Below are 24409 nucleotides of genomic sequence, written 5' to 3'. Positions count from 1 at the left end.
AATTGACGGGTAAACTCAATCATGTAATATGACGAATCATTTATTAATGCATTCATCTAGCAATTAACAAGTTTATGAATGAGTTATTACAAAAAACGTTTAGCTACAACTAGATTGAAGGAAATTAGACAAAGCACAATTTTATTATTTAATCCACGATTATATTCATTAAACAAAATTTATTGATGGTAATACAAACACCAGAACAAAATCCGACTACCAAATCTTTGGTAATGTCCACCAAACATCAGTGTTAGTTGACAAATTTACACAACAAAATCTGAAAGTAGCCCATGACTACATTTTTAACACAGATTAAGCAACCATTGTTCACATTTTTATGGTATTTTTTATTAAAAAAAGCTCAAATGCCCCATTGTATGACATACCGTAAGAGTGTCTTTTGAGAAACATGGGGAAAACAAACTAGTCAGATTATTCGACATTCACCTGTGCACTTGCTGCCTCCATCATACCATTGCGTATCTGATTGCCAATGTCACGAACATGACCAGGACCATGGGGTATGAAAACCGTAGTGTTTTTGGAACTGTTTCCCAGGTCTTTGATAGTGTCGAAGTATTGAGTGATCATGATAAGGTCCATGACCTCTTTTGCCGACGTGCCTTCTACTTTGTGGGAGAAATTCAAGATATTCTCTCTAAGGCCGTCTGTAATTGCCTGCCTTTGTCTAGCGACACCGACTCCTCCGAGATACTTGGCTTCAGCATCCGCTTCTGCTTTCTTGACTTGAAGAATCTTCTCTGCTTCCCCTTTGTATACACTAGCAAGTTGCATTCTTTGCGCTATCATAGAACATAAACATTTTATCCCCGTGTTGTGGTGAGAATAAATAAACAAACAAATAAATAAACCATCCATTTGTAGATGGGAGAAAATTAAGGAAAAACAAGACAGTTACAAGATTAGATGAAATGGATGGATTTAGGAGATATTAATCACCTCGTTTTTATTTTTTCAAAAGTAACTAAAATATGAACAAGAGACATTAAAACTTGGAAATCAATTCTGGAAGCATCATAATTCAACATTCTATTTCATTATGAAATGTGAAAATATGTAGCTCCCACAAGATTATATCATGTATATAGTAATATCAACGGCCTTACACATCCTATATGAATGCAGTACTATATCAAAATATACATCGACCATATAAATTGCCACGGTCGATGCCTACAACCTGCATTAAAATATTTACAATGCCATCCCAAGTGTTTTCCTCACTTAAATATCTATGAAATGTCTCCTTCAGAACCAGAGGACATCAAATTTATCTTGGTTTAACCAATCAAGACTTGAGCAGAGTATGAGAGAGCATGAAGATCATTTGCAAATATAACATAAGGCTACAAATCCAGAGAAACCACACCAAAATCACAATAGATGCCCAAACAGCGTCAAGAAGAAAACCATGTACAACAAAACAGTGAATGCGCACTTAGCAACAAATGCGCTCTTAAATGGACAGTGTAGTTGTGTCGATCATGTTCTGGCTGAAAAGTTAAAAATGCAAGTGACAATGATATAACTGAGAGTAACCTGCATTTATCTCATTCATCGCTTTGCGTACTGAGGCGTCCGGAATGATGTCAACCATCAATATATGCTCAATGTTATATCCATATGCTCCCATCACCTGACACATGTAGTCGTATCAAAGCTGGATCTCATAAGTACCACAAATCCCTTGCATCATTCGACATACGAAGAATGAAATGGAACAAAAAAAATCACGTCAATGTATTTAACTTTTAAGTGTCAACTTGATATATAAGCAGGTTAATTAAGAAGATTATCAAACGCATGTAACAGTCTCCGAGCTTATTCTTTCTTCATGCGGGTTTTCCTCCTCCCTTTCCAACTTTTCTGAACTTAAAATTGTTATTTTCTTTTCTGTTTCTCTCAGTATGAAACAGTCCCCGGTATACTTCACAATGCAGGGGATATTCACGTTAACACATGCAGAAACTTCCTCGTGGAGCTGAGAAACAAAGGTTGGCCTGAAGATTCCAATTTTCTTTATCATACACATACACACGCAGAACAGTTCCTTCAAATCCAAAATTTTGAATATATATATACACCGAAATAGAAAAGTTCCTTCCAATCACAATTTTTTTTAAGAAAAAGGTAATTGAAGACCACATTTGGGAATTCAAAGTAGGATTAAATATTAAAGTTTTGCCAGAGTTACCCTATTGTCCACTTTTTATCAAAAAATACCTTCTCAAGTTCCTCCAAAACAGCTTGAGCAACATCACCCTTCTGTTCAAAAAGCTCATCCAAAGTCATTCTTGGAACATGAGCTCGAACAACTAGTAGCATGCACAGAGACAACATAAGAAAAACTTTGGTGAAAACTGACACTTGTACAAAGCAAAAGGTAAAAAATAAAACATGAAATATAGAGCAAGAAATTAATTGCATAAATTTACATAAATTACCATCAAATACGTATGATTGAATCTGTTCTCTAGGATTTTGTAACTCGTAGAAAGCATCATCAGCATTTTCTTTGATTACCCTATATTGAATTGTGCAATGCATTTGAACAAAGACATTATCCTGCAGAATGGAATAATGTGATATTCTGAGAGTGGAACATGCACACTCAATTCAAATTCTTGATTTTGACTGCATAAACATCACCTATGTAACTCTTGCATTTAACAAGCCATATGATGGCAAACTAAGTTGACATCTCAAATTACCTTCAAGCTAATAATCCGTTCAAATTAAGCAGTCAAAGAATATGCCATATGGGGAAGCATAACTTCATTTGAAGATTACGTTGACCATAAAACTTGTATAGGCAACTCAGGGCCCAGCCACAAGGGAATCAACTATGCAAACATTATGATAAACACAACAGAATACCCAAACTGCAAGGCATATCGTATTTAAGGAGCAAATTTTTATTTTTATTTTTTTTCTTTTAACTGGAATCTCGGGGTTTATGAAGTGGACTTGTTTGAGATCTAACTCATTTGTGTCGGCAATATGTTAAATGTGCATTAAATGGATGAGCAGACAAAGTGGTGGTTGGATACTTGTGTAGCGGAAGTTTCGGATAAAAATTCAAAGAACATATTTTATACGCGTCTTCACACGGACGAAAAACTCTATAAATAGAGCTTCCTCCCCTCATTCTTAAATCATCCCTTCTTCGAGTTTTCTATCATCTTATAACATTTGTGTGCTTAGTTCTATAATAATTGCGAAGTGTTTTGTTCCCCTATATTAAGAGAGTTAATGTTCTCTTTAAAAACACATTGAGTGAGGTATACACCATAAAATATTACATTATAAATTTTTCATCTCGACCGTGGTTTTTTTCCTAATAATTTCTAGGGGTTTTCTACGTAAATATCGATGACCAATTTATTCTTTATTTTCATATTTATTATATCAAATTGTCGCAAGTGGGACCAACAAGTTGTATCATGGCCTTGTTTTTAAACTTTCTTAAAATTCTGAGTATGCTCTGTGGCTTCAGCTTAGACCGATCTTCCACATCAGAAAAGTTTTTTTGATATTTCTTTATTAAGGCAGGATTATTTTGTCTAGTGTACTAAATTGTTGTAGACATAATTGCGAGCAGGTACAAGATAACAAAGTTCAATGGAAGCAATTTTACGCTGTGGAAAATAAAGATACAAACAATTTTAAGAAAGGAGAATTGCTTGACAGCTGTTGGAGATAGACCAGCGGAAATGATGGACGATGGAAAGTGGAATGAGATGAATGATAATGATGTTGTCAATCTAAACTTCGCATAGTAGACGAATTATTGTCAAGTATCTCTGAGATAAAAAAACAACAAAAGTTATCTGGAATACTCTGACAAAGATGTACGAAGTTAAGTCACTACACAACATGATTTTCCTAAAGAGCGGGCTTTATACTCTTCGGATGACGGAATCATCATCGATGACCGACCACATCAACACACTAAATACTATTTGTCCAACTCACTTCTATGGGGCATATAATAGAGGAAAATGAACGTTCGGAGCTTCTACTTCAAAGTCTACCAGTTTCCTATTATCCACTTATCATCAACATAACCAACAATATCCTATGTGCTTTCTAAAATTCGACGATGTCTTAAGTGCGGTTCTCGGAGAAGAAAACCGGCGCAAGAATAAGGAAGACATGTTTGTAACATCGAAGCAAGCAAAGGCTTTACCAATGATAAGAGGAAGATTTATGGACCGTAACTCCATTGGGAGCTAAAGACGAGGTAGATCAAACGAGAAGTAAGAAGAATAATATTTATTGTTTTAAAAGTGACGGTAAATGGAACTTCAAGAAAGATTGTACGAGTATCGAAAAAAGTTTTAAAGTAAATATGGCTAGTACTTTAGGCAGTGATGAAATATTATTCAGCGAAGAGGCAACAGTTGCAGAAGACAGTCACAAATTTTGTGACACATGAATTATGGTTTCAGGAACGAAGTAGCACATGACTTCTCAGAGAGAATGATTTAATCATTATGAACCAGTCTTAGGAGGATCTGTATTCATGAGAAATGATCATGTCTTGAAATCGCTGGGCCGATACTATCAAAATAAAAATCAGTGTTCTAAATGACGGTCGAGACGGCCGCCTAGGCGGTAGACAGCCCTCGACCGCACCGCCTATGCATGAGGCGGGTGTCGAGGCGGGTTGAGGGGTGTCGAGGCGGGTCGAGACGGGTCGAGGCGGCGAACAAGCGGTCGAGGCGAGCGAGCAGGCGGGCGAGGCAGTAGTCAACAATTTTAAAAACCTAGTCAACAATTTTTAAAACTTAGTCAACAATTTTAAAAATCAAGTCAAAGTCAACTAATTTTAAATATTAGGATTATTTAAAGGTCTTACTTGGAGAATGATAGTGGAAGCCTCCGGAGTGGATGAAGTGCTACGTCCAAGGAGGAGTGCAAGGAACATCCCCATTAGAGAACTTAATGAATATTTAGAAACATCGGAGGAAGAGAATGAAGAAAATGTTGATTGAGTCCGATGATGAGAGGATCATGGATGTAGTAGACGGTGCATATGTAGATGATTTGGAAGATTAGTTATGTTTAGTCTACTACTTGTTCTAACGATGGATAATTGATTGAAACTTTGAAAATTTAAACTTAGTTTTTTGGTAAAAAAAAAATATTACTTCGTTAGCATAATAACATTAATATAATGATGAATCTTTATTAATTGCACATTATCTAAATGATATTATATTTTTTGCTTAAACATTATTTAATTGCACATTTTACATAAAAATGATAATATTGCATGATTATCTAGAAAAAATTACTTAAAAAAATCCAACCGCCTGGGCATCGCCAAGGCGGCCGAGGCAGTAGGCGGTCACCGACCGCCCCGCCACCGCTTCCCGCCATTTACAACCTTGATAAAAATGTTTGATGGCACCATTCGCTACGACATGTGAAGGGACTGACGAAAAATCTTTTGTCCTTGGGGCAATTGGATGACATCGGGTGCAAAACTCGTATCGAGAACGAGATCATGAAAATTGTGAAGGGTGCGCTTGTGGTTATGAAGGCGGAAAAGTTGCTGCAAATCAGTATGTACTTTTGGGAGAAATACACAAAGAGACGGAACTAGTTGTTGCGTCAATTGGTTCAAGAGAAGAATTAACAGTGTTATAGCATATGTCATAGAAAGCTCGGGCATATGTCAGAACGGGAGTTGAAAATTCTTTCAGAACGGAAGCTGCTGCCGGGACTTACAAAAGTGTCACTACCCTTTTGTTAGCATTGTATTACCATTAAACAACACATATTAAAGTTTAACACTTCTACTGCCAGAATCAAAAGCATATTGGAGCCGATTCATTCGGATGTTTGGCAAGCATCAGTTATATACCTAGGAGGAGCGAGATACTTTGTCTCGTTCATTGATGATTTCTCTAAGAGATTTTGGCTTTATCCAATCAAGAAAAAATCAGATGTTTTCCAAATCTTCAAATAATTCAAAGCGCAGGTTGAACTTGATTCAAAAAAGAAAATCAATTGTTTGAGGTCTGATAATGGAGGAGAATATACCAATGACGAATTTGATGCATTTTGTCAACATGAGGGTATCAAAAGACAATTCACGACGGCTTACACACCTCAACAGAATGCAATGGCGGAACGGATGAACATAACCTTATTGGACAGAATAAAAGCTGTGTTGAGAACTGCGGGTCTAGACAAGTCATTTTGTTCGGAAGCAGTCAAAACCGCTTGTTACATTATCAATCGTTCTCCTTTAGTGGCGATTGATCTGAAGACTCCGATGGAGATGTGGACCGGGAAGCCGACAGATTATTCTCATTTGCATACATTTGGAAATCCTGTATACGTTCTGTACGATGAGCAAGAAAGATCAAAGTTAGATTCAAAATTCAGAAAATGTATCTTCTTGGATTATGCTGATAGAGTTAAGGGGTTTCCATTGTGGATCCTACTGTTCACAAGTTTGTCATCAGCAAGGATGTTATCTTCGAGAAAGATAAAGTAAAAGGAGACAAAAACACACTGAATTCAGAAACTACTATATTTCATGTGGAAAATAATACTGAAGAAGGTCAAATTTCTTGTACAGCAATACCAGAGCACGAAGAACAAAAACATGTTGAATATGAGGTTTCCAATGTGAGGCAGTTAACTCGAGACAGAAGACCACCAGATTGGCTTTTAGATTATGTCACTGAAAGCAATATTGCATATTGTCTATTATCAGAGAATGGTAAGCCATCGAGTTTCCATGAGACTACTCAAAACTCAGATGTATCCTTGTGTATGATAGCAATACTAAAAGAATTGAATGCATTAAACAAGAATAAAACTTGGGATCTTATTACACAATCACGAGGGAAGAAAAACATTAATAACAGATGGGTTTATAAGATCAAGCGTGTTGGCAATAATCAAGTGGAGCGGTATCGTGCTAGATTTGTGGTAAAAAGATATGCTCAGACATTACTTTCAATGAGATACTTTCTCTGTGATTCGGCTTACAACAGTCAGAATAATGTTTCATTATGTGAAATGTTTGACCTACATCTAGAACAGCTAGATGTGAGAACGTCGTTCTTTCGTGGAGATTTTGAATAAGAAACCATATGCTCCAACCAGAAAGTTTTGCGGAAAAAAACAAAGAAAACTTGGTTTGCAGATTGAATAAATTGATGTACAGTCTCAAACAAGCGCCGAGGTCTGCGAAGACTTCCGTCAAAGTTTGAATCCTAATCCAACAGTCGAGCGTGAAAATCAATGGGAGTGCTCAATAATTAGAAAGAAAATAAGGCTCAAACAAACCTGAAAATCCACACACGTGATAAAAATTTCACCAAGTTACGAGAAATTCAAGCTCACGCAACATAGAAAAAAAAGGATAAACAGGACCGGAAGAAAACAGAGTCGCAGAAACGACTCCGCCCTTCTCATCATAAGAATCACGCACGTGCTACTTCTCTAAGACATGTGTGTGAAAACGAGATTACTTTCCTTTGTTTTGGTCTCAATTTTGACATCAAGAGAATGAATCCTAGTGGATAGGACTCCGGCTAGACATTCTCCAGCCAAGAGGTTGTAGAATTGGAACCCCGGTTGAGCAAGGCGATCAAACCGCCCCCATCTCTCCACCACGCCTATGCTTGCCTGATCCACGCACCCACACAACATACAGTACGCATTCCCCATCCCCCTCGACAACCTTCAATTACCTAGAGCTACAAGAGGGAGATATTATTGGCTTTATCGCATAAAATAGAAATTTCCATTTAAAAGGAAAGAGGACACGCGGTATCGATCACGGGACGTGGCCATGTTCGTCATTTCTTTATTTCGTTTAACAAATTTAATTTTTTTTTTTTCATTTTGTAAACTCAAATACATTTTAAAATTATTAAATTACTTATATATATATATATTTTTAATAGCACTATGATATAATTTCATGTCACAATTAGAGATGAATATGAATAAGGTTTGGATGTGATTTTGTATGTTCCGTTTTCATTCTCTCTTTCTTTATAAAGAGTAGTTGCCCCGCCCACCAGTTACATCAGTCATGTATACAGAAAGAAATAAATTCCGCGATCGAAGTACCAAAAGCTAGAATTTTGTGGTTCTTGCTAAATAATTTATTATAATTATTATTATTACATATTCAATTTCGTCTTTATCAACATTTTTTATACATGTCGGATTATTGAATATTCATGAACTATATAATTGTCATATTGTCACTTATAATAGCATTTCCTCAAATTTAAATTACTTTGAATAAACTAGGGATATGTAATAATTGTTGTGAATAATAAAAAAAAAAATTCAAAATTATCAAATTAAATATTATAACAAAATAACAAAATATTAAAAACAATTTATTTCCAAAAAAATAAAATCAACTCTGTAATAATACTTTTATTCATTTCACCTGATTAATATCATTCGATAAAAATATATTAAAATTAACATCGTAGCCAAAAAAATCATATATATTTTAATGTAATCAGATGTTCGGGTCGAGAATGAGTAAGATTTTTAAAACTAACATTTATCCCAATATTCGAAAATCTTCATTCTATTTTATTCATGGCAAAAACTTGTGTGAGACGGTCTCACGGGTCGAATTTGTGAGACGGATCTCTTATTTGGGTCATCCATGAAAAAGTATAATTTTTTATGCTAAGAGTATTACTTTTTATTGTGAATATAGGTAGGGTTGACCCGTCTCACATATTAGTATCCGTGAGACGGTCTCACATGAGACTTACTCTTTATTCATATATTTAATCATATAAAAAATCTTCTCGATGTCATGTTCTCCATATCATCTTTACACAAATCGAATATCGGATTTTTAGTCGAGTTCGGATAGTTTCATTTTGGTTGGGTAGACATAACAGGCTACGATTAAGCCCAAGCCCTAAAGACAAATTCTGACAGGCTACGGTTAAGCCCAAGCCCTAAAGACAAATTCTGATTCAAAACAGCCCCCTAAATTTTCCTATCTCCCATTAAAACCCCTCCATTTGAGAACAAAATTCAAAATTGTCAGAATTTTTTTTTAAAAAAAAAAGAACCAGCAAGACATAAGAGAGAAAATTCGGAAGGGAAATTCTCATCTCATCGCAGAAAATGGGGAAAGATCTGAAGGACGAACAGGCATCGGCTATGAAGGAAGCGTTCAATCTATTCGACACCGACGGCGATGGCAAAATCGCTCCCTCGGAGCTCGGGATCCTGATGCGATCTCTCGGCGGAAACCCTACTCAGGCCCAGCTGAAGTCAATAATCGCTGAGGAGAAGCTCAATGCTCCGTTCGATTTCCCTATATTCCTAGACCTCATGACCAAGCATTTGAAACCTGAGCCATTTGATCGCCAGCTTCGCGACGCGTTCAAAGTTCTCGATAAGGACGGTACTGGGTACGTCGTGGTTTCGGATCTCAGGCATATCCTCACCAACATTGGGGAGAAGCTGGAGCCTGCTGAGTTCGATGAATGGATCCGTGAGGTGGATGTCGGGTCTGATGGCAAGATCCGGTACGAGGACTTCATCGCCCGCATGGTTGCTAAGTGAATAGGTGACGTTTTTTTCCTTCTATTTTTGCGGCTACACCATTGGCGGTTGTTTTCCTTTTTTCTTGTGTATTTTCATTGTTGAGTCACTATTATAAGTAAGTTGTGTTTCTCCCGATGATGCTTTAGTTGTTGCAACTTACAATTCTGCATATTGAATGCTTTTGCTAGATTGTGAAAAGAAGATTCGCGGGTTTGAGGAAACTTGTTAAACTGTTTGGTCTGTTGACTTCAAGGTTTATGCTATTAATTTAACTAGTTTTTTGTGCGTTGTTTATTTTTACCGGCGAATTATAGATTTTATTTCTTTATCATTAGGTATGATGAATGTCTCGGTTGGTTTTGATTTCTATAAATTTATAGGATTCTATGTGAGATTGAGAAAGTTGATTATACGTTTCACAAGTGATTATTTTAGAGAAATCATTTGTGATGCAAGAAGAAGTTAACTAGGTATTTATTAGGATTCGATTTTCTAATTTATTAGATTTTGGATAGTATTTACGATTTAGCTTGTGTATTGAATGCTCTACTTTGTCAGAATACATGAAATAGAACTATTCTTGAAGATCAGTTATTTAAGAAACTTGCGTTTATGAATTGTTGTTAAAACAGACACTCTAGTCACAAAAAATATATGAGAAGAAAAAGCTTCTTACACCATTTTGGTCAAAGGGGAGTGCAAAAGAATTTACCTGAGTGTGACCAAGTTTAAATATCATGCAAGAACAAACTACTGTGGTAATTATTATTTCTACCGAGCTTTCTCACTTCTAAATCTTTTATAATTCTATTTATGCAACATATTAGTTTAATATATTATTTCACCTTTTGAATTAGTTTGGTTTTATTGATTAAAATTTGATTTTATGTGCAATATTTATTTATAACGTGTGAGAAGCATAATGATTTTATCTTGGTGGGTTAAAGTTTTAATTTTTGGTTTGTATAATTCACAGCTTACGTGATCATGTCTGAATTTGATGAAGAATTTTTCTCTATCTGCCCAACCTTTTGCCTTGCGCTTTATCTCAGGCTCCAATACCCACTTGGAGCCTTGATGTGTCTTATGCCCTTGAACTATAAATTATGTTTTCCAAAGGCAAATCTCTATCCTTATGAATGACAAGTTGTGTCAGATTGAGTATCCATGCATTCAACTGTTCTTGGGGCCAGTGAACCAGGTTGATCTTAATGCCTACCATATCAAATGGTGTTCTCACCCACTTGGCAATGACACAAAACTAGAGATGGCAATTTCAACACCCATTAACCAAACAGGAGTTTTTCATAAAAAAATGAATTCGGATCGAGGTATAGACTTTGGAATGATGAAGTCTAAGGCTGGCCTTCAGCTTGGGCCTTGGAAGCTAAATCTCTTATTCACTTTTGTCCTTTCTGTCGACCCTCAATCCTAATGCAAGATTATCATTAATTATGTGGAGAATTGTGTGAGCAACTTTGAAAATCAACAACCGTAAATCTCCTTGAAGTTTCATTTGTCCTAAGTTCTCATATCCCAATCTCCACCTCAACCCTCTGATGGCGTATTGGCGTGGTTGTAGCTTTTAATTAAGTTATTTATGACTGCTTTTAGTATCTGATTCCAGTGCATTGTTCTTGCAGGTTATCTCGATTGCTGGCTCTGGTGATCACATTCACCTGGAGCAGGAATCTTAGTTTACGTCATTGGCTCATAAAACTTGCACTTTTTGGATGTTTTTAAGGGGTCCTAAGTGAAACCATGATTGATTGTTCGGTAGATATTTTAGTAGTATTTTAACTCCATCCTGGTGTAGTTAAATCTGTGTGTTAGGGTGTACAGTTAATTGGCACCTGAATGTTGTGAACACTGTTTCCTATTTCCTGATCTATTCGCCACATCTTGTGTTTTGAACTGAACCCTAGTCGATTCTTGTTTCACCGAGTTGCGTAAATCGTTTTTCTCACGAAATGGAATTATTCCTCAAATTTATATTTATATTCTAAATACGTTCGGTAACGTGTAAAATTTATTTTTTGGAAAATAGATATTTATTAGTTATTGATTATTATGGTGAACTATTATAAAGAAAATCGATTCGGCTGATGAAACTTGAAACAGATTGGAAAGAAAGCTGGAGCCCAATCTTTCATGACATATCAAATTTTTTCTCTATAGTATTATTATATTTCACACAAAAACATAATAAAATGAAACTTGAAACATTAAATTTCAATAAAAAAAATTTACTATAACTTTATTACGTTTCACACAAAAACTTGCCCTATATTTTTATATCAAAATTTAATATACGTACACGCGATGCATGCGAGGGTTTATTGCTAATTGCTATTGAAATCGTTTTATATTCGATTTTAGGGCTCACTACTTTAATAATTCAGCTTAAGTTCGGATAACTTTGATTCTTTAAAATTTTAAATTGTTAGTTTGGTTTAAAAACTTTTTAATTAAACCGAACTTAATGTATTGATAAATTGAACCGAACCTAACGAAATGAGCGGTTCGGTTTGATTAAACCTAGAATTCGAGCCATCTTTCTCTTCTTTAATCTTAAAAAATAAAATATTTTAAATAAAAAAATATTGTTCGATGAATTCGAGCCCTGAAGAAGCTAATTGGGCTGGCCCAGATAAACTGAATATTAAAATCATATATCAAGATAAAACCCTAGTCAGCGGAATCGACTTAGAACAGCCGGGCTTCTGTGTGCTTGCACTTTGCTTTTCATTGTTTCAAATATCGTCGGCGAACACGCGGCAGCGCCACCACCGCCACCATGGGTCGTATGCACAGCCGCGGGTAATTCTCTTCCTTAATCTCTGCAACTCAATTGACCAGATTATTCCCTTTCCTTGGAATATTTTGTCCTAGCATCCTATTTAGTGTTTCTCTATGTTTTGTTTGATTTCAGCAAGGGTATTTCTGCCTCAGCCCTGCCTTACAAGAGAACTCCTCCTAGTTGGCTCAAAATTTCTTCCCAAGATGTAAATTGTTCGATTGAAATTCTTAATTGTTTGGTCCATTTATTTTATAATTATGGACGGACTTTTTATTCTTGTTTGTTTTTGTTATTTTTTAAGGTGGAAGACAATATATGCAAGTTCGCGAAGAAAGGAATGACTCCGTCACAGATCGGTGTGATTCTTCGTGATTCCAATGGTATCGCTCAGGTGAAAAGCGTTACGGGTAGCAAGATTCTACGTATTCTCAAGGCCCACGGTAATAATAAATTTTGCTTTCTTCTTATTGATTCCGAAATTTCTTGTAAAATTAAATGTGATTAGTTTACCATAGAAGTTTGATTATTGGGGAATGATAATGTGATACCTTTAGGTCTTGCCCCGGAGATTCCGGAAGATCTTTACCATTTGATCAAGAAAGCAGTGGCCATCAGGAAGCATCTGGAGAGGAACAGGAAGGATAAGGACTCCAAATTCAGGCTGATTTTGGTTGAGAGCAGGATTCACCGTTTGGCACGGTACTACAAGAAAACCAAGAAGCTCCCACCTGTTTGGAAATAGTAATCCCCTGCTCCTCTATTTTTCATTTTACCATATTGAAATTATTGCCATCGTTTTTATTTACTTATCTTTGAACCGATTCGTAGTTATTACGATTTTGCTAGTATAAAGACCAGCGGTATGGCTAGCATGTTTTTGTTAAAGATTCAATTTAGAGTAATTTGCATGTCCAAAAATAATGTTATCCTGCTCTTCAATTTTTCATAAAAGAATCTATGTTAGTCTTCTTCCATAGCAAGTATTGGCAAACCTCAAGGTTCACCATTGATTGAGATGTGGTATAATCGAACTATTGATTGTATCTATACTATACTGAGACTGGTGAGTGGTAAGTGTAAAGTTTCATCATTTCCTAATCATTTGAATGCTCGAACTTCTTTCGTATTCGCTTTTCCATGCCTAGCCATGTATTTCATGTGAGACTATTTATTCAGTCGGTACACTATAGAATTCTCGGCTTTTTTCCCACATTTATACATCCTACTCGTGAATTTCATATTGGAACCTCTCATTTAACATTTCTTTGTAACTAGTAATCTTTTGTGACTTACTTTTAAAACTCTCCATTTGCAGCGAGTCCACCACTGCCAGCACCCTCGTAGCATAGGCTTGGGTATTAGTTTGGATGGGCACTCGACCTATCAATGATTACATGGGCAAATTACTTATTTTGGCAAAAGCTGTCTGTTGATTTGATTATGTTGACTGAGATGTATGACATTTTTTGGCTTTGACATTTTTGTGTTGGCAGTTTCATGGCATTAATATCTCGTTTGACCTGGTGTCCCTGAACTTGATGGTGAAAGCTTACCGTTCTGTTTTTTTGTTTTTGAACTTAAATTAAATGATGCATTTAGCACTAATTGGTGAATGAGCAGCGTCGAGTGGGAATCTCCTTAATTTTGGAACTATTTGGAAATTGTGTCATTACTTTAAAAATTCATGCACATTATAGGTTGAGTTCACGAATACGATTCAAGTAATAAAAGCCCGAGTTTCGTTTGGATCCCAATTCTATTAAGATACTTCAATCGGGTAAGCGAAAATATGCCGTGATCGTGGTTGTCTCTATTTTTATTTTTATTTTGTGGGATCAAGTATGAACCTGATATGTTGGACTATTAACAATGACAAATCTGTTGCACTTTAGCTAATCCACATTATAGTGTCTCATGCAAACTTGCTCATGTTTTGTGTTGGGAATACCGTCAAGGCAATAATTATATCTCATCATAAAACTCTTATCTTTTGCATTTCACACCGTTTGAATGTATAGATTATACGTGTATCCATGGATTCCAAATTCTTCGATTTATTTATATGAATAAAATTCAAATTAGTTTCATATTCACTTCATAAAGTCAAGCAATTTCATTAGTCATTGTAGTAGATTTTAAATATGTCGAAGACAAATATAATTTGAAATATATTTTATTAAAGAAAGGCCGGAGCTTGCATTCAAATTTCTAATTCTTCTCTAACGTCTCTCGTTCAGTTTAAGGTTTTTGCTGTAGGGTGGACTGCAGTCTACGTGTCTCTAGACAACGTCGGTGTTTGGAATCTTTGAAGTTAGAACAGATACTCTTGATGGATGGTATCCTATGTACTCTTGATGATTGTTTTCCTCGACTGTTTCCTCGTGTCTTGATGACTTTCTTTTTCCCCCCAAAAAAAAAACTTATTTTTCTCGCATCGCGACACCATAAATTCCACCTCGTCCACCAATATGGCACTCGAAGTTTTTAGTGGTGCAAAAAAATAATTTAATTTCGAGATTGTCGAAATTTGAATAACATTGGATGAGGGGGGGAAAATTGAACAAGACTCGTAGCAATTCTGCCAAATGCACCATTCCATTGCGTACGTAGTGGCAATCCAAGTTAAAGAGTGCATTAACATAAAAATTGCGAGAAGATAAAATTACATTTTAAGAAATTGTATAAATGTGATTGAAACTGCTTTCATTTGCAGTCGAGACAGATCTGATGGTTCACCTCCGATACAAGTTCATGTGCCAGACATTGAATTATACAATCAAGAATCTCAAACTCAAAGCCACTCATCCTTCCATTTATCTAGCAACGGAGATGCTTATCATTTTTTAGCACAAAAAATAAAAACCCAAATCTGTGAACCTTTCTCGATCTATCACACTTCCAAAGGTGGATGACTTGACCTCGAATTCTCGTGTGCCCGTGATTCTTGAATCTTCATGCTCACCTCCGAGACCACAAGCCTTGTAAGGAGCAAACCAGCTATTAGAGCTGCACCCATCAGCATTGTAAAAACCGCACTCCAGCTCTGAGCTGATATATACCCTGTTAGAAGTGGTCCTATTGCTGCCCCAATCGACCCCGTTCCATCGATGATTGCAGTCACCGTAGCCAACGCCCGTGCATTGCCTTTCAATGAGCTATGTGTCCCCAGATCAGCCGAAACAGCAGTCGTTATAAGAGCATAAGGCCCGTTTACAAATAACCCGGTAATGAACATGAGTCCGATGTTTACTACCATGGACACATGCCCATAGTTTCTGTAAAGAAACAGAACTGGTATTGCACAATACATGAAGCTTGCGGCTGTTATGGCTCTTGCACCGAGACGGTCTGATATGTGGCCAGCTAAAATCCCTCCAACCACGCCCCCAACATCAAAGAGTGTGGACAAGTTTCCAGCTTCCTCGCTCGTTAAGTATCTCCCCTCGATAGCTGCAGTATCAGCGTAACATATTAAGTTCAAAAATGGTCTAAACGAAGGCTTTCTACAATTAAAAACACAAAATAAACTGAATCGAATGCAAGAAGCTCAATTCACCTGTGTGGCTGATGTAAAATGGAAGCCAGTAAAGGAATGTGTACGCCACAAGTTTCGCAAAGAAAAGGCACAGAGCAAATGGGGCGACCCCTGGAATCTTCCATGCTTCAAGGAATCCAACTGCAGGTCCTTTCTCCCCCGACTTCAATCTCAAGAGGGGTTCTCTAATTTCCTCTCCTGCTTTTCTAGGAGAGAGCACTTCATCGCTATCATCCACACCGGCTCCGACAGATTCAGGACTAACGGGTAAAAACAAGAACAAAATGATTCCCACAAAAGTTATACCTAATCCAGGAACCACCAAAGACCAACCCCATCCGTGTTTCAACATCATCGATGCAACTACAGAACCAGTTATGTTACCAAGAGATGTATGAGCATTCCAGATACCCATTATAAGTCCCCTCTTCTGTTTTCCAAACCAATTTCCAACAACTGCAACCACGGATGGCCAACCGGTGGACTGAAACAATCCCGCTAGCATTTGAACTAGCAAATAGTAATAAAAGATATGGATGTTTGCCCAATATCCAACCCCGAAAAGGGAAGTAAACATACCAGTTCCTAACATTCCTATAGTTAAAAATATTCGAAGATTCATCCTATCCCCTATATGCCCCGAAAAGAACATTCCTGCAGCATATACGAATAAGAAAGCCACATCAAGTTCACCAAGCAACGACGTCCCGTCGGAATCATTAAATGGTTCCCAACCAGCTCCAAAAACATAGGAACTCTTCACGCCATATAACGGCCTTTGAGTATTAGCCCTTGTCCACGAATAATAAGACAGTTTCGAATCTACATTAGGCGACTGAGGATCAAGTGCACTTTTCACAATGCTGGTGGTTTTTCGAGTGGCGTGGTAAGACAAATACGCGAAAAAAGTTACTACCAAAACAATGGCCTGATATGTCTTGTAAGAAATGGAGGATTTTTTAATGTACTCGACGAATCGAATCCCTGGAGGCTTATCATAATTTACCTCTAAACCTGGTTCTTCAATCGAACCCATTATTGGAATTTAGCAATATCCAACAGAGAATTGGCAACCTGAGAAAATATATGAAAATGAGATACACGAAACCCCAAGATCATCGAATGGGATTTCTAAATACAATAACTTTCACTGAAATCTCAAAACCATCAATGAGAACAGGAGCTGGATCCAAACAGAGATCAACTGGCCAAGTGGGGAAAAAAACAAAAAAAAAAAAAAAAAGACTGAACTTCACGAGAATTAGGAAAAATATACAAAATAAATCACAGGTTTTTCAAACAAGCATCATCAGAAATGTAACACCAATTCAAAAAATAATGATCAGTTGAAAGTAAAGCTTAAATCACTTGAAAACGTCCAAGTCAAAAGATTCCGATATATTCCAGGAATATTCTCCGCTTAAAAGTCATTTTTGTCACGTTCATTCCTCCCCCAACACGCCACGAAATGCATATCCATGAAAATGCTCAAACTTGAAATCTAACCCAATTTTCCATTAAAAAAATCAAAGCTATCTATTTCTATAGCTCAAACGGGTAATTTCTAAAAAACATATGTGAAAACAACGGGATAAAATCACATAATTCTAAATTTATAATTGAAACGTGTATGGAAATTAACGAGCTAAAAACTATGGATGTTGAGTTTTAGCCACAAAATTTAAAAATATATTTTTACTAGTAAATTCTAAAAAAACATAGGGTGAATTTTCCCGATTCCAGAAAACATCATAGCAAGAAAGAAAATAAATAAACGGATAAAGCACGAGATTCAGACAGAAGAATATGGAATATTTGAAATAAAGTTAGGACAAAATTCAAGTACTCCAAACTGGGTTAAAAAATTTCAAAAGATGAAGCCTATCTTCTGTCCAATAACGAGTGTAAAAAAAACGAACTTTGTTTCAAAATCTTGGTATTTGGGCAAAAGAATTTGAGAAATAAAACAACCGACTATAGATGATTACCTCGGATCAAGAAACCTCGAATTAACAAGAGAATCGTTTTTCGTGTCTGAAATCTCTCTTTCTTTGCAAGCTTTATAATATAAACTACAGCGTTACAGAAGAAATGGCTGTTGTTTCTCTTTAATAGCTGAGTTTTATGACACTGCCCATTCCACATCAAGTAGTAATATGGTTTACTGCTGATGATTTAGAGGGATTACGTAATCTCAAAGGTACCCTTCTTTTCTCTACAAGAGACAATTGTGAGTTGAGATAGTGTCAGAATGTAGCCGGGTACGTGGTGTGGTTTTTGTATCGAAAATGTGAGGCAAAGTTGAAAAATGACAAAAATTTGTGGAAGACGGTCTTATGGATCGTATTTTGTGAGACGAATATCTTATTTGAGTCATCCATAAAAAAAATATTATTTTTTTTGCTAAGAGTATTAATTTTTATTGTGAATATCGGTATGGTTGACTCGTCTCATGGATAAAGATTCGTGAGACCGTCTCACAAAAGACCTACTCAAATACCCATATTGAAATATCGAAATTATACGCTTTCTTTTATGAAATTTAAATAAACATCATATACGTTAACCTTTCATAAAAGATGCAAATGGTTAGAAAAAAAATCAATTTCCTAAAATTTATATTTCGGGATCGACTAGACTAGTTCGGACGTTATTTATGTTGATCAGACGTTACTGGTTATTAAATTTTTGTCATCTAACTCAATCTTGCAGAATTTGTTGGCATATATAAAATTAATTCTTCTTTCTAACTGATTTGTCTGTTGGTCATTAGCTCATCAGATTCCAAGTGGTGCAAATATGTTCATACAATTTTTATATAAAAAAAAATTCATATTAGAAAAATGTACATTTTCGATATTTTATATTGGAGATATATTTTAAGTTTTTTTAAAAATATATATATATATAATTTTAACGTATACACTTGAAATTAAGATGGATAAGTACTTTTAATATAAAAATATATAAATTTGTCAAGATGAAAAAGAAATATATATGTGTCAATGTCTGGGGCCCAAGAGAGGGGTAGCGATGTCATTTGAGTCCTGGCCGGCTGGGGGATATGCGAATCTTAGGGACGCATTATCCCTTTCGTGTAGCGCATATTCACTGACTCTTATTCGCCACTATTTGTGCAGGCCCCACAGTCCTACGTGTCAGATCTGGTTGTCGCGATCCGGTGACGTGGATTAGTTATTGGGATGTGTGTAGTAATACTATTGTCTACCAAGTATAATATTAATATTAATAAATACAAACGTGGACAACACTAGTAACATATTCTCTTAGGATGAATGTTATGGTGAAGATAATTTTTTAAAATTAGCATATTTATAAATATATAATAAAATAATATTATATATATATTTATTTAAATTAAAATTCATCGAAAAGCCATGATATTTAACGAAAATGCTTAAATCAAGTATATAAACTTTCGAACGTAGCAAGCACAAAAAATAAAAAAAAGAGAGAGATTCACATATCGTCTAGTCAGTGATTCGGCATTTGCGACATTTTTTTAGGAGATTTGTTTTTTTCTTTTAATGATATATAATTTTCATGATGAAAACTTTTTCGAATTTCTGTCAGCTCAATAGTAGATTACGAAAAACTAAAATGATGATTAAGGTTTTCTTGATCATTTCACAACAATACCTCCGGTTTTTGTCGACAAATATTTATTGTATTATATTTTATCATGATATTAAAATATATTTATATGTATATATGATTTACTTATCGAGTTGTAATTTAATTATTATATAATAATATTATTTATTATATATTTTTAAATATATTATGTTTGAATATATATTTTTAAATTTTTGAATATATTATGTTTGAATATATATTTTTAAAAACACGTTTTTGAATTTTTTATTATTATTTTTGGTACATATTAATTTAGAAGATCATAATTAACGATTAAATCATAGATTCACAATCGTGTTATATTTAGAAATTATATTTTTACTATTTTCACTCAACTTGGTGTATTTGCACATGATATGTCGACATCAACAAAATTTCGTACAAACAAAAATTGGCACGTCCGGTGAAACTAGAAATATCCGGTCAAAGACTAGGAATTTATGAGACCTGGACCAAATCTATTGGGTTAAACATAAATTTATTAAATTTGCTATCTTCCCGCTAATTATCTTATACTGGACCTGGACCAGGACCAAATCTATTGGGTTAAACATAAATTTAGGCTCACTCCTATTTTAAAGGATTATAGATTAAACTGGTGCACGCTTCTTATATTTGAGTAGGTCTCATGTGAGACCGTCTCACGGATCACAATCTGTGAGACGGGTCAACCCTACCCATATTTACAATAAAAAGTAATACTCTTAGCATAAAAAGTAATACTTTTCCATGGATTATCCAAATAAAGATCCGTCTCACAAAATACGACCCGTGAGACCGTCTCACACAAGTTTTTGCCCTTATATTTATAGCATTATGTTTCCTCTTGGCTTAGCTTAATCAATTGGAAAGATCCAACATAATCTAGAAAACCTTTCTTGACTCAACATATATAAGAGTTTTGAGTTCCCGGTTTCTCTCCAAATCAAATGACTTTCTCCCGATTAAATCTCTCTATTCAAAGACAACCTAAATAAATCGACTGTCGAGGTCAATTATATACATTCTATGAGGGTGTATTCAATCCAGAGTTTTGATGATTTTTAATGAATTTTTCAAATGCTAGACTTTTATGAATTTGATAGATTTTTATTGCCTTTTACAAAATCTCACAGAATTATAAACAGATTTATGTGGATTTTTTGCAAGATTTTATAGACTTTTGTGGACTTTTTTTTATTTAATTATTTTATAAATTTTGTACTTAATCATAACATATTATTTTTTTAATTAATTTCTTTGATCCAATAATTAATTGACATATATAACATATTCAGTTTGAAATTATTTTTCAATATTTATATTAATAAATAAATTTACTTATTTAAAGTTAAATCGTTTAATCCTTACATGTGTATATATGTGGGTTTGTATGCATGTTTGTAAATTTTTTAAAATACATCGGTTGATTAATTTGTGACATTGTTTTTAAATTGATAATATATATGTGAAATAATATTATTTAGTATTATGTGAATATTTTTGTATAAAAATATAATAACTTACATATTAACCGAAAATGATAAAATGAATTTAAAAAATCATGTATGAGTTAAGAGTTTTAAAAATCCATCCAAATCTTCGGGTTAACCAAATACTTTTTTTACAATTTATAGTTGTACATTAGGCTTTAATGTTTGTATTTTAATGAATTCCATGAAGTTATTAAAAGTCTATGGAAAATTTGAATACCTATAGACTTTTATATTGTTTTTAAAAGTCAATGTTGAATACCACTTAACTTTTTAAAACTCTATGAAAGTCTATTTTAAATACCACTAAACTTCTATAGAGTATGTAAAAGTCTTAATTGAATACATCTAATTTTTAAATGTACAAAAGTAATTAAATGCAATAAATCTCCAATATTGTTTGATTTCCATAATTGATTGCAAATAGTTCAATTAATGAGAGAAATATTGTTTGAGTGTTAATAATTGTATTTGTTGTTTAGAGCAATCGAAACATGACTTTTGTGCTGTGTTGTATGGTTTAAAAGATTTGAATGTACTATTACTATCATTTATAACTTTTGGTAAAACAGGAAAACATACCATCTTGCAAAACATAATACTTAATGGACATGTTTAATCCATAAACCAATGTGATATTAGTAATCATGTGTACTAAAAATAAAACACAAAATTTCATAAATTTAGTCATGAATTTCGTAAAGTATACCCCATAGACCTTGAGAATATGCATGCATTCAACTTTCAAAAGTACCATAATATATATAATTCTATGTTATTATTATTATTATTACTATTATTACTTACATATTGCTACGTCAACAATATATAATTCCCAAAATAAATATAATAAAAACGGTGTATATCATTTAAATTAATGCAACGAAAACAAAATCAACATAAATCACATCATTAAATTTCTTTGATAAACCAAATCCTCACAAATTTACTCAATCAATTAATATTTAATTCAATACCTGATTTGGTGATTTTGATTTTCAAATTCTTAATTAGTCCAGGTGCATTTAATATATTTGGATTTGACGATTTTTAATCCACGGCTTTTAAATTCTTTAACTCTAATTTCTATTTTTCCCACCCATATTTCATATATAATTTAATTTTTTTTATTAAAATATTAGTGGAAGTAGGAGAAAATATAGTGTCCGATATTATTAATGGCTATCACGAAACAGTTACGTATTTGATTTAAACTCTACAATAATTGAGAAAAACACACAAAAAAAACCCACTTTTTTATAAAAAAATTCACTCCACCTCCACGAAAAGAATTATTGAAACGTTTGTTTTTTTAAAAAAGGATAATTCAAACAAACTAATTAATTGCACGTATATATATATATATATATATATATATATATATATATATATATATATATATATATATATATATATATATATATATATATATATATATATATATAAAAACTTGGTCTGATCTCCAAGATTTTTTTCCTCTTTTCCTTTCTTGGACCGGTCCATTATCGCTTTAGAAAAATTACCATAATCTTCAAATTCAATAAATTAAAACTTTTAACCCTTATCTTTATTAATACGTGCATAACCAAAATATTTGTACCTATATTAATACGTGCATAACCAAAATATTTGTACCTAATTTCATAGTGCAAATCAATTGCAAAGTTTATTTGTTCCTCCTATCAACCAAATCCAACCATCATGTCAAGTTCTAAAATCGACGACAAGAAAAACGAAGCATCCGACACAACAAGCTTCGAAGATCTCTCTCTCGACTTGCAAAGTGAGATTATAGCTCGCGTGGCATCAACATCGCTCGCCGATTACTTCAATTTCAAACATAGGTGCATCCATCGACACGATATAAAAAATTAAATTCGATTTTAATTGGTTGAGCATATGGGATTGGACAATCCTCCCTCCTTGAACTAGCTTTTGAGGTTGAGTTAGGTTCAATTTAAATATATATTTATATTATAACTTCGGGTTATTTTTGTAGTGGCAAGACGATTCAAAAACTGGCGGATGACGGGTTTGTGTATGGACGAGTTTGTCTTGATGAAATCCCGATTAATGCATGGCACAGCGCCAATGGAAGGGTTTCTCTGTTTATCCATCAATGCTCGGAAAACGAAAACCCAGAGTCATTGTTCAGGCAAGCAATGGTACGTATGTCTTTTTCCTTTAATTACTTGCACGTACAAATAATGGATAATTCTGTGTCTGATTTTATAAAAATCAACCAATTCTGAAATCCTCATAGGTATGATATTCTAGTTCAATTGTTTTCCATCTGTCTCGATGGTTTGTTTTCCAAATCTTGGCATGAGATCATGGAATATCTTATGTTTTCAAATAGCCTCGCATCGAACCTTAATTTTCACAAGCCAACGATATCTTAAATTTTACGAGCGGAATACATGTTTTTTTTATGAGTAAATCTTATTATAAATTTTCACGCGCGAAATTTTTATATTTCATATATAAGTCAACGGTATTTTAAATTTTCACGCGCGAAATATATATATATTTCATAAGTCAACGGTATTTTAAATGTTTACGAGCGAAATTGGATGAGCCAAAACGTTGTATCTGGTAGTTACTTGACATGTGATTTAATTTATTACACAATCTGATTTTTCAATAACCGATGTTTATCAATATATATATATATATATATATATATATATATATATATATATATATCAGGTCGAGTATTTTTGCTGGGGTGATGTAGAAACGGCCACGGAGTACTTGAACAGAGCCACGGAATTAGACCATCATGGCGCGGCTTACCTCTGTGGAATCATGTCAATATTCCATGGAGAGGAGTATAAAGATGATGGGATAAAGATGTTGAGTACAGTTAAGAAATCGAGTTGTTTTAACAGATCGGTGACGACTTATCGGAAACTTTTAATCCAGCTTCTTAGTAACACCAAGATACAAAACCTAGACGTTTTGTACTGTCGTCCGATTTGTTGCGACAGAGGACTTCATGGTTATTGCGACGCTTGCTTCTGCGATTTCGAATTGTCGTATATTTTCAATGCCATCGATGCGGGGTTAGCTCGTAACCATTAGAACTGGTGGATTTGTTCAATTACTGCTATTGATGTAAGAATCTTGAACTGTTTATGAAATATTAATGTGAAGTGATTTTGTTAGTTCGCCAAATTCTATGGTACAATTAATTCCAAATTAGAAATCATGTGTGCTAAAATTAAAACAAAAAATTTCATAAATTTAATTAGGTATTTCGTAAGGTCCGTCAATAGACTTGACCTCATGCATGCATGCAAAATTTCGAAAGTACTAATAATAATATGGTGTAATCATATAGAATATATATTGTGG

General features: G+C 34.3%; 4 protein-coding genes and 1 long non-coding RNA gene across 5 annotated transcripts; 3 read left to right on the top strand and 2 right to left on the bottom strand.

Moving 5' to 3' along the window:
* Positions 1–124: 124 nt before the first annotated feature.
* LOC140818846 (protein PPLZ12) lies at positions 125–7791 on the bottom strand. The gene is made up of 5 exons (XM_073178908.1): positions 7527–7791; positions 2469–2591; positions 2248–2339; positions 1564–1660; positions 125–806 (listed from the first exon to the last, which is right to left on the bottom strand). Exons 1-5 carry the CDS (start codon positions 7717–7719, stop codon positions 436–438), a joined length of 876 nt encoding a protein of 291 aa, XP_073035009.1. The 5' UTR covers positions 7720–7791; the 3' UTR covers positions 125–435.
* Positions 2591–7416, top strand: LOC140818853 (uncharacterized). Its single transcript, XR_012115089.1, has 2 exons — positions 2591–7184; positions 7225–7416. It is a non-coding gene; the product is annotated as an uncharacterized lncRNA (long non-coding RNA).
* Positions 7792–9087: 1296 nt separating the features above from the next.
* LOC140818832 (probable calcium-binding protein CML13) lies at positions 9088–11507 on the top strand. The gene is made up of 2 exons (XM_073178886.1): positions 9088–9610; positions 11232–11507. Exon 1 carries the CDS (start codon positions 9163–9165, stop codon positions 9604–9606), a length of 444 nt encoding a protein of 147 aa, XP_073034987.1. The 5' UTR covers positions 9088–9162; the 3' UTR covers positions 9607–9610; positions 11232–11507.
* Positions 11508–12236: 729 nt separating this feature from the next.
* On the top strand, positions 12237–13946 carry LOC140818820 (small ribosomal subunit protein uS15). The gene is made up of 5 exons (XM_073178882.1): positions 12237–12408; positions 12521–12593; positions 12690–12828; positions 12943–13129; positions 13704–13946. The coding sequence occupies exons 1-5, from the start codon at positions 12386–12388 to the stop codon at positions 13735–13737; spliced, it is 456 nt and encodes a 151-aa protein (XP_073034983.1). The 5' UTR covers positions 12237–12385; the 3' UTR covers positions 13738–13946.
* Positions 13947–15022: 1076 nt separating this feature from the next.
* On the bottom strand, positions 15023–18124 carry LOC140818811 (putative glycerol-3-phosphate transporter 1). Its single transcript, XM_073178871.1, has 3 exons — positions 17912–18124; positions 15945–16997; positions 15023–15838 (listed from the first exon to the last, which is right to left on the bottom strand). Exons 2-3 carry the CDS (start codon positions 16957–16959, stop codon positions 15279–15281), a joined length of 1575 nt encoding a protein of 524 aa, XP_073034972.1. The 5' UTR covers positions 16960–16997; positions 17912–18124; the 3' UTR covers positions 15023–15278.
* Between the last annotated feature and the right edge of the window lie 6285 nt (positions 18125–24409).

The sequence above is a fragment of the Primulina eburnea genome, chromosome 2 (genome assembly GCF_022965805.1).
Source record: "Primulina eburnea isolate SZY01 chromosome 2, ASM2296580v1, whole genome shotgun sequence".
NCBI lineage: Eukaryota > Viridiplantae > Streptophyta > Magnoliopsida > Lamiales > Gesneriaceae > Primulina > Primulina eburnea.
This window is presented reverse-complemented; position numbering and strand designations above follow the sequence as displayed.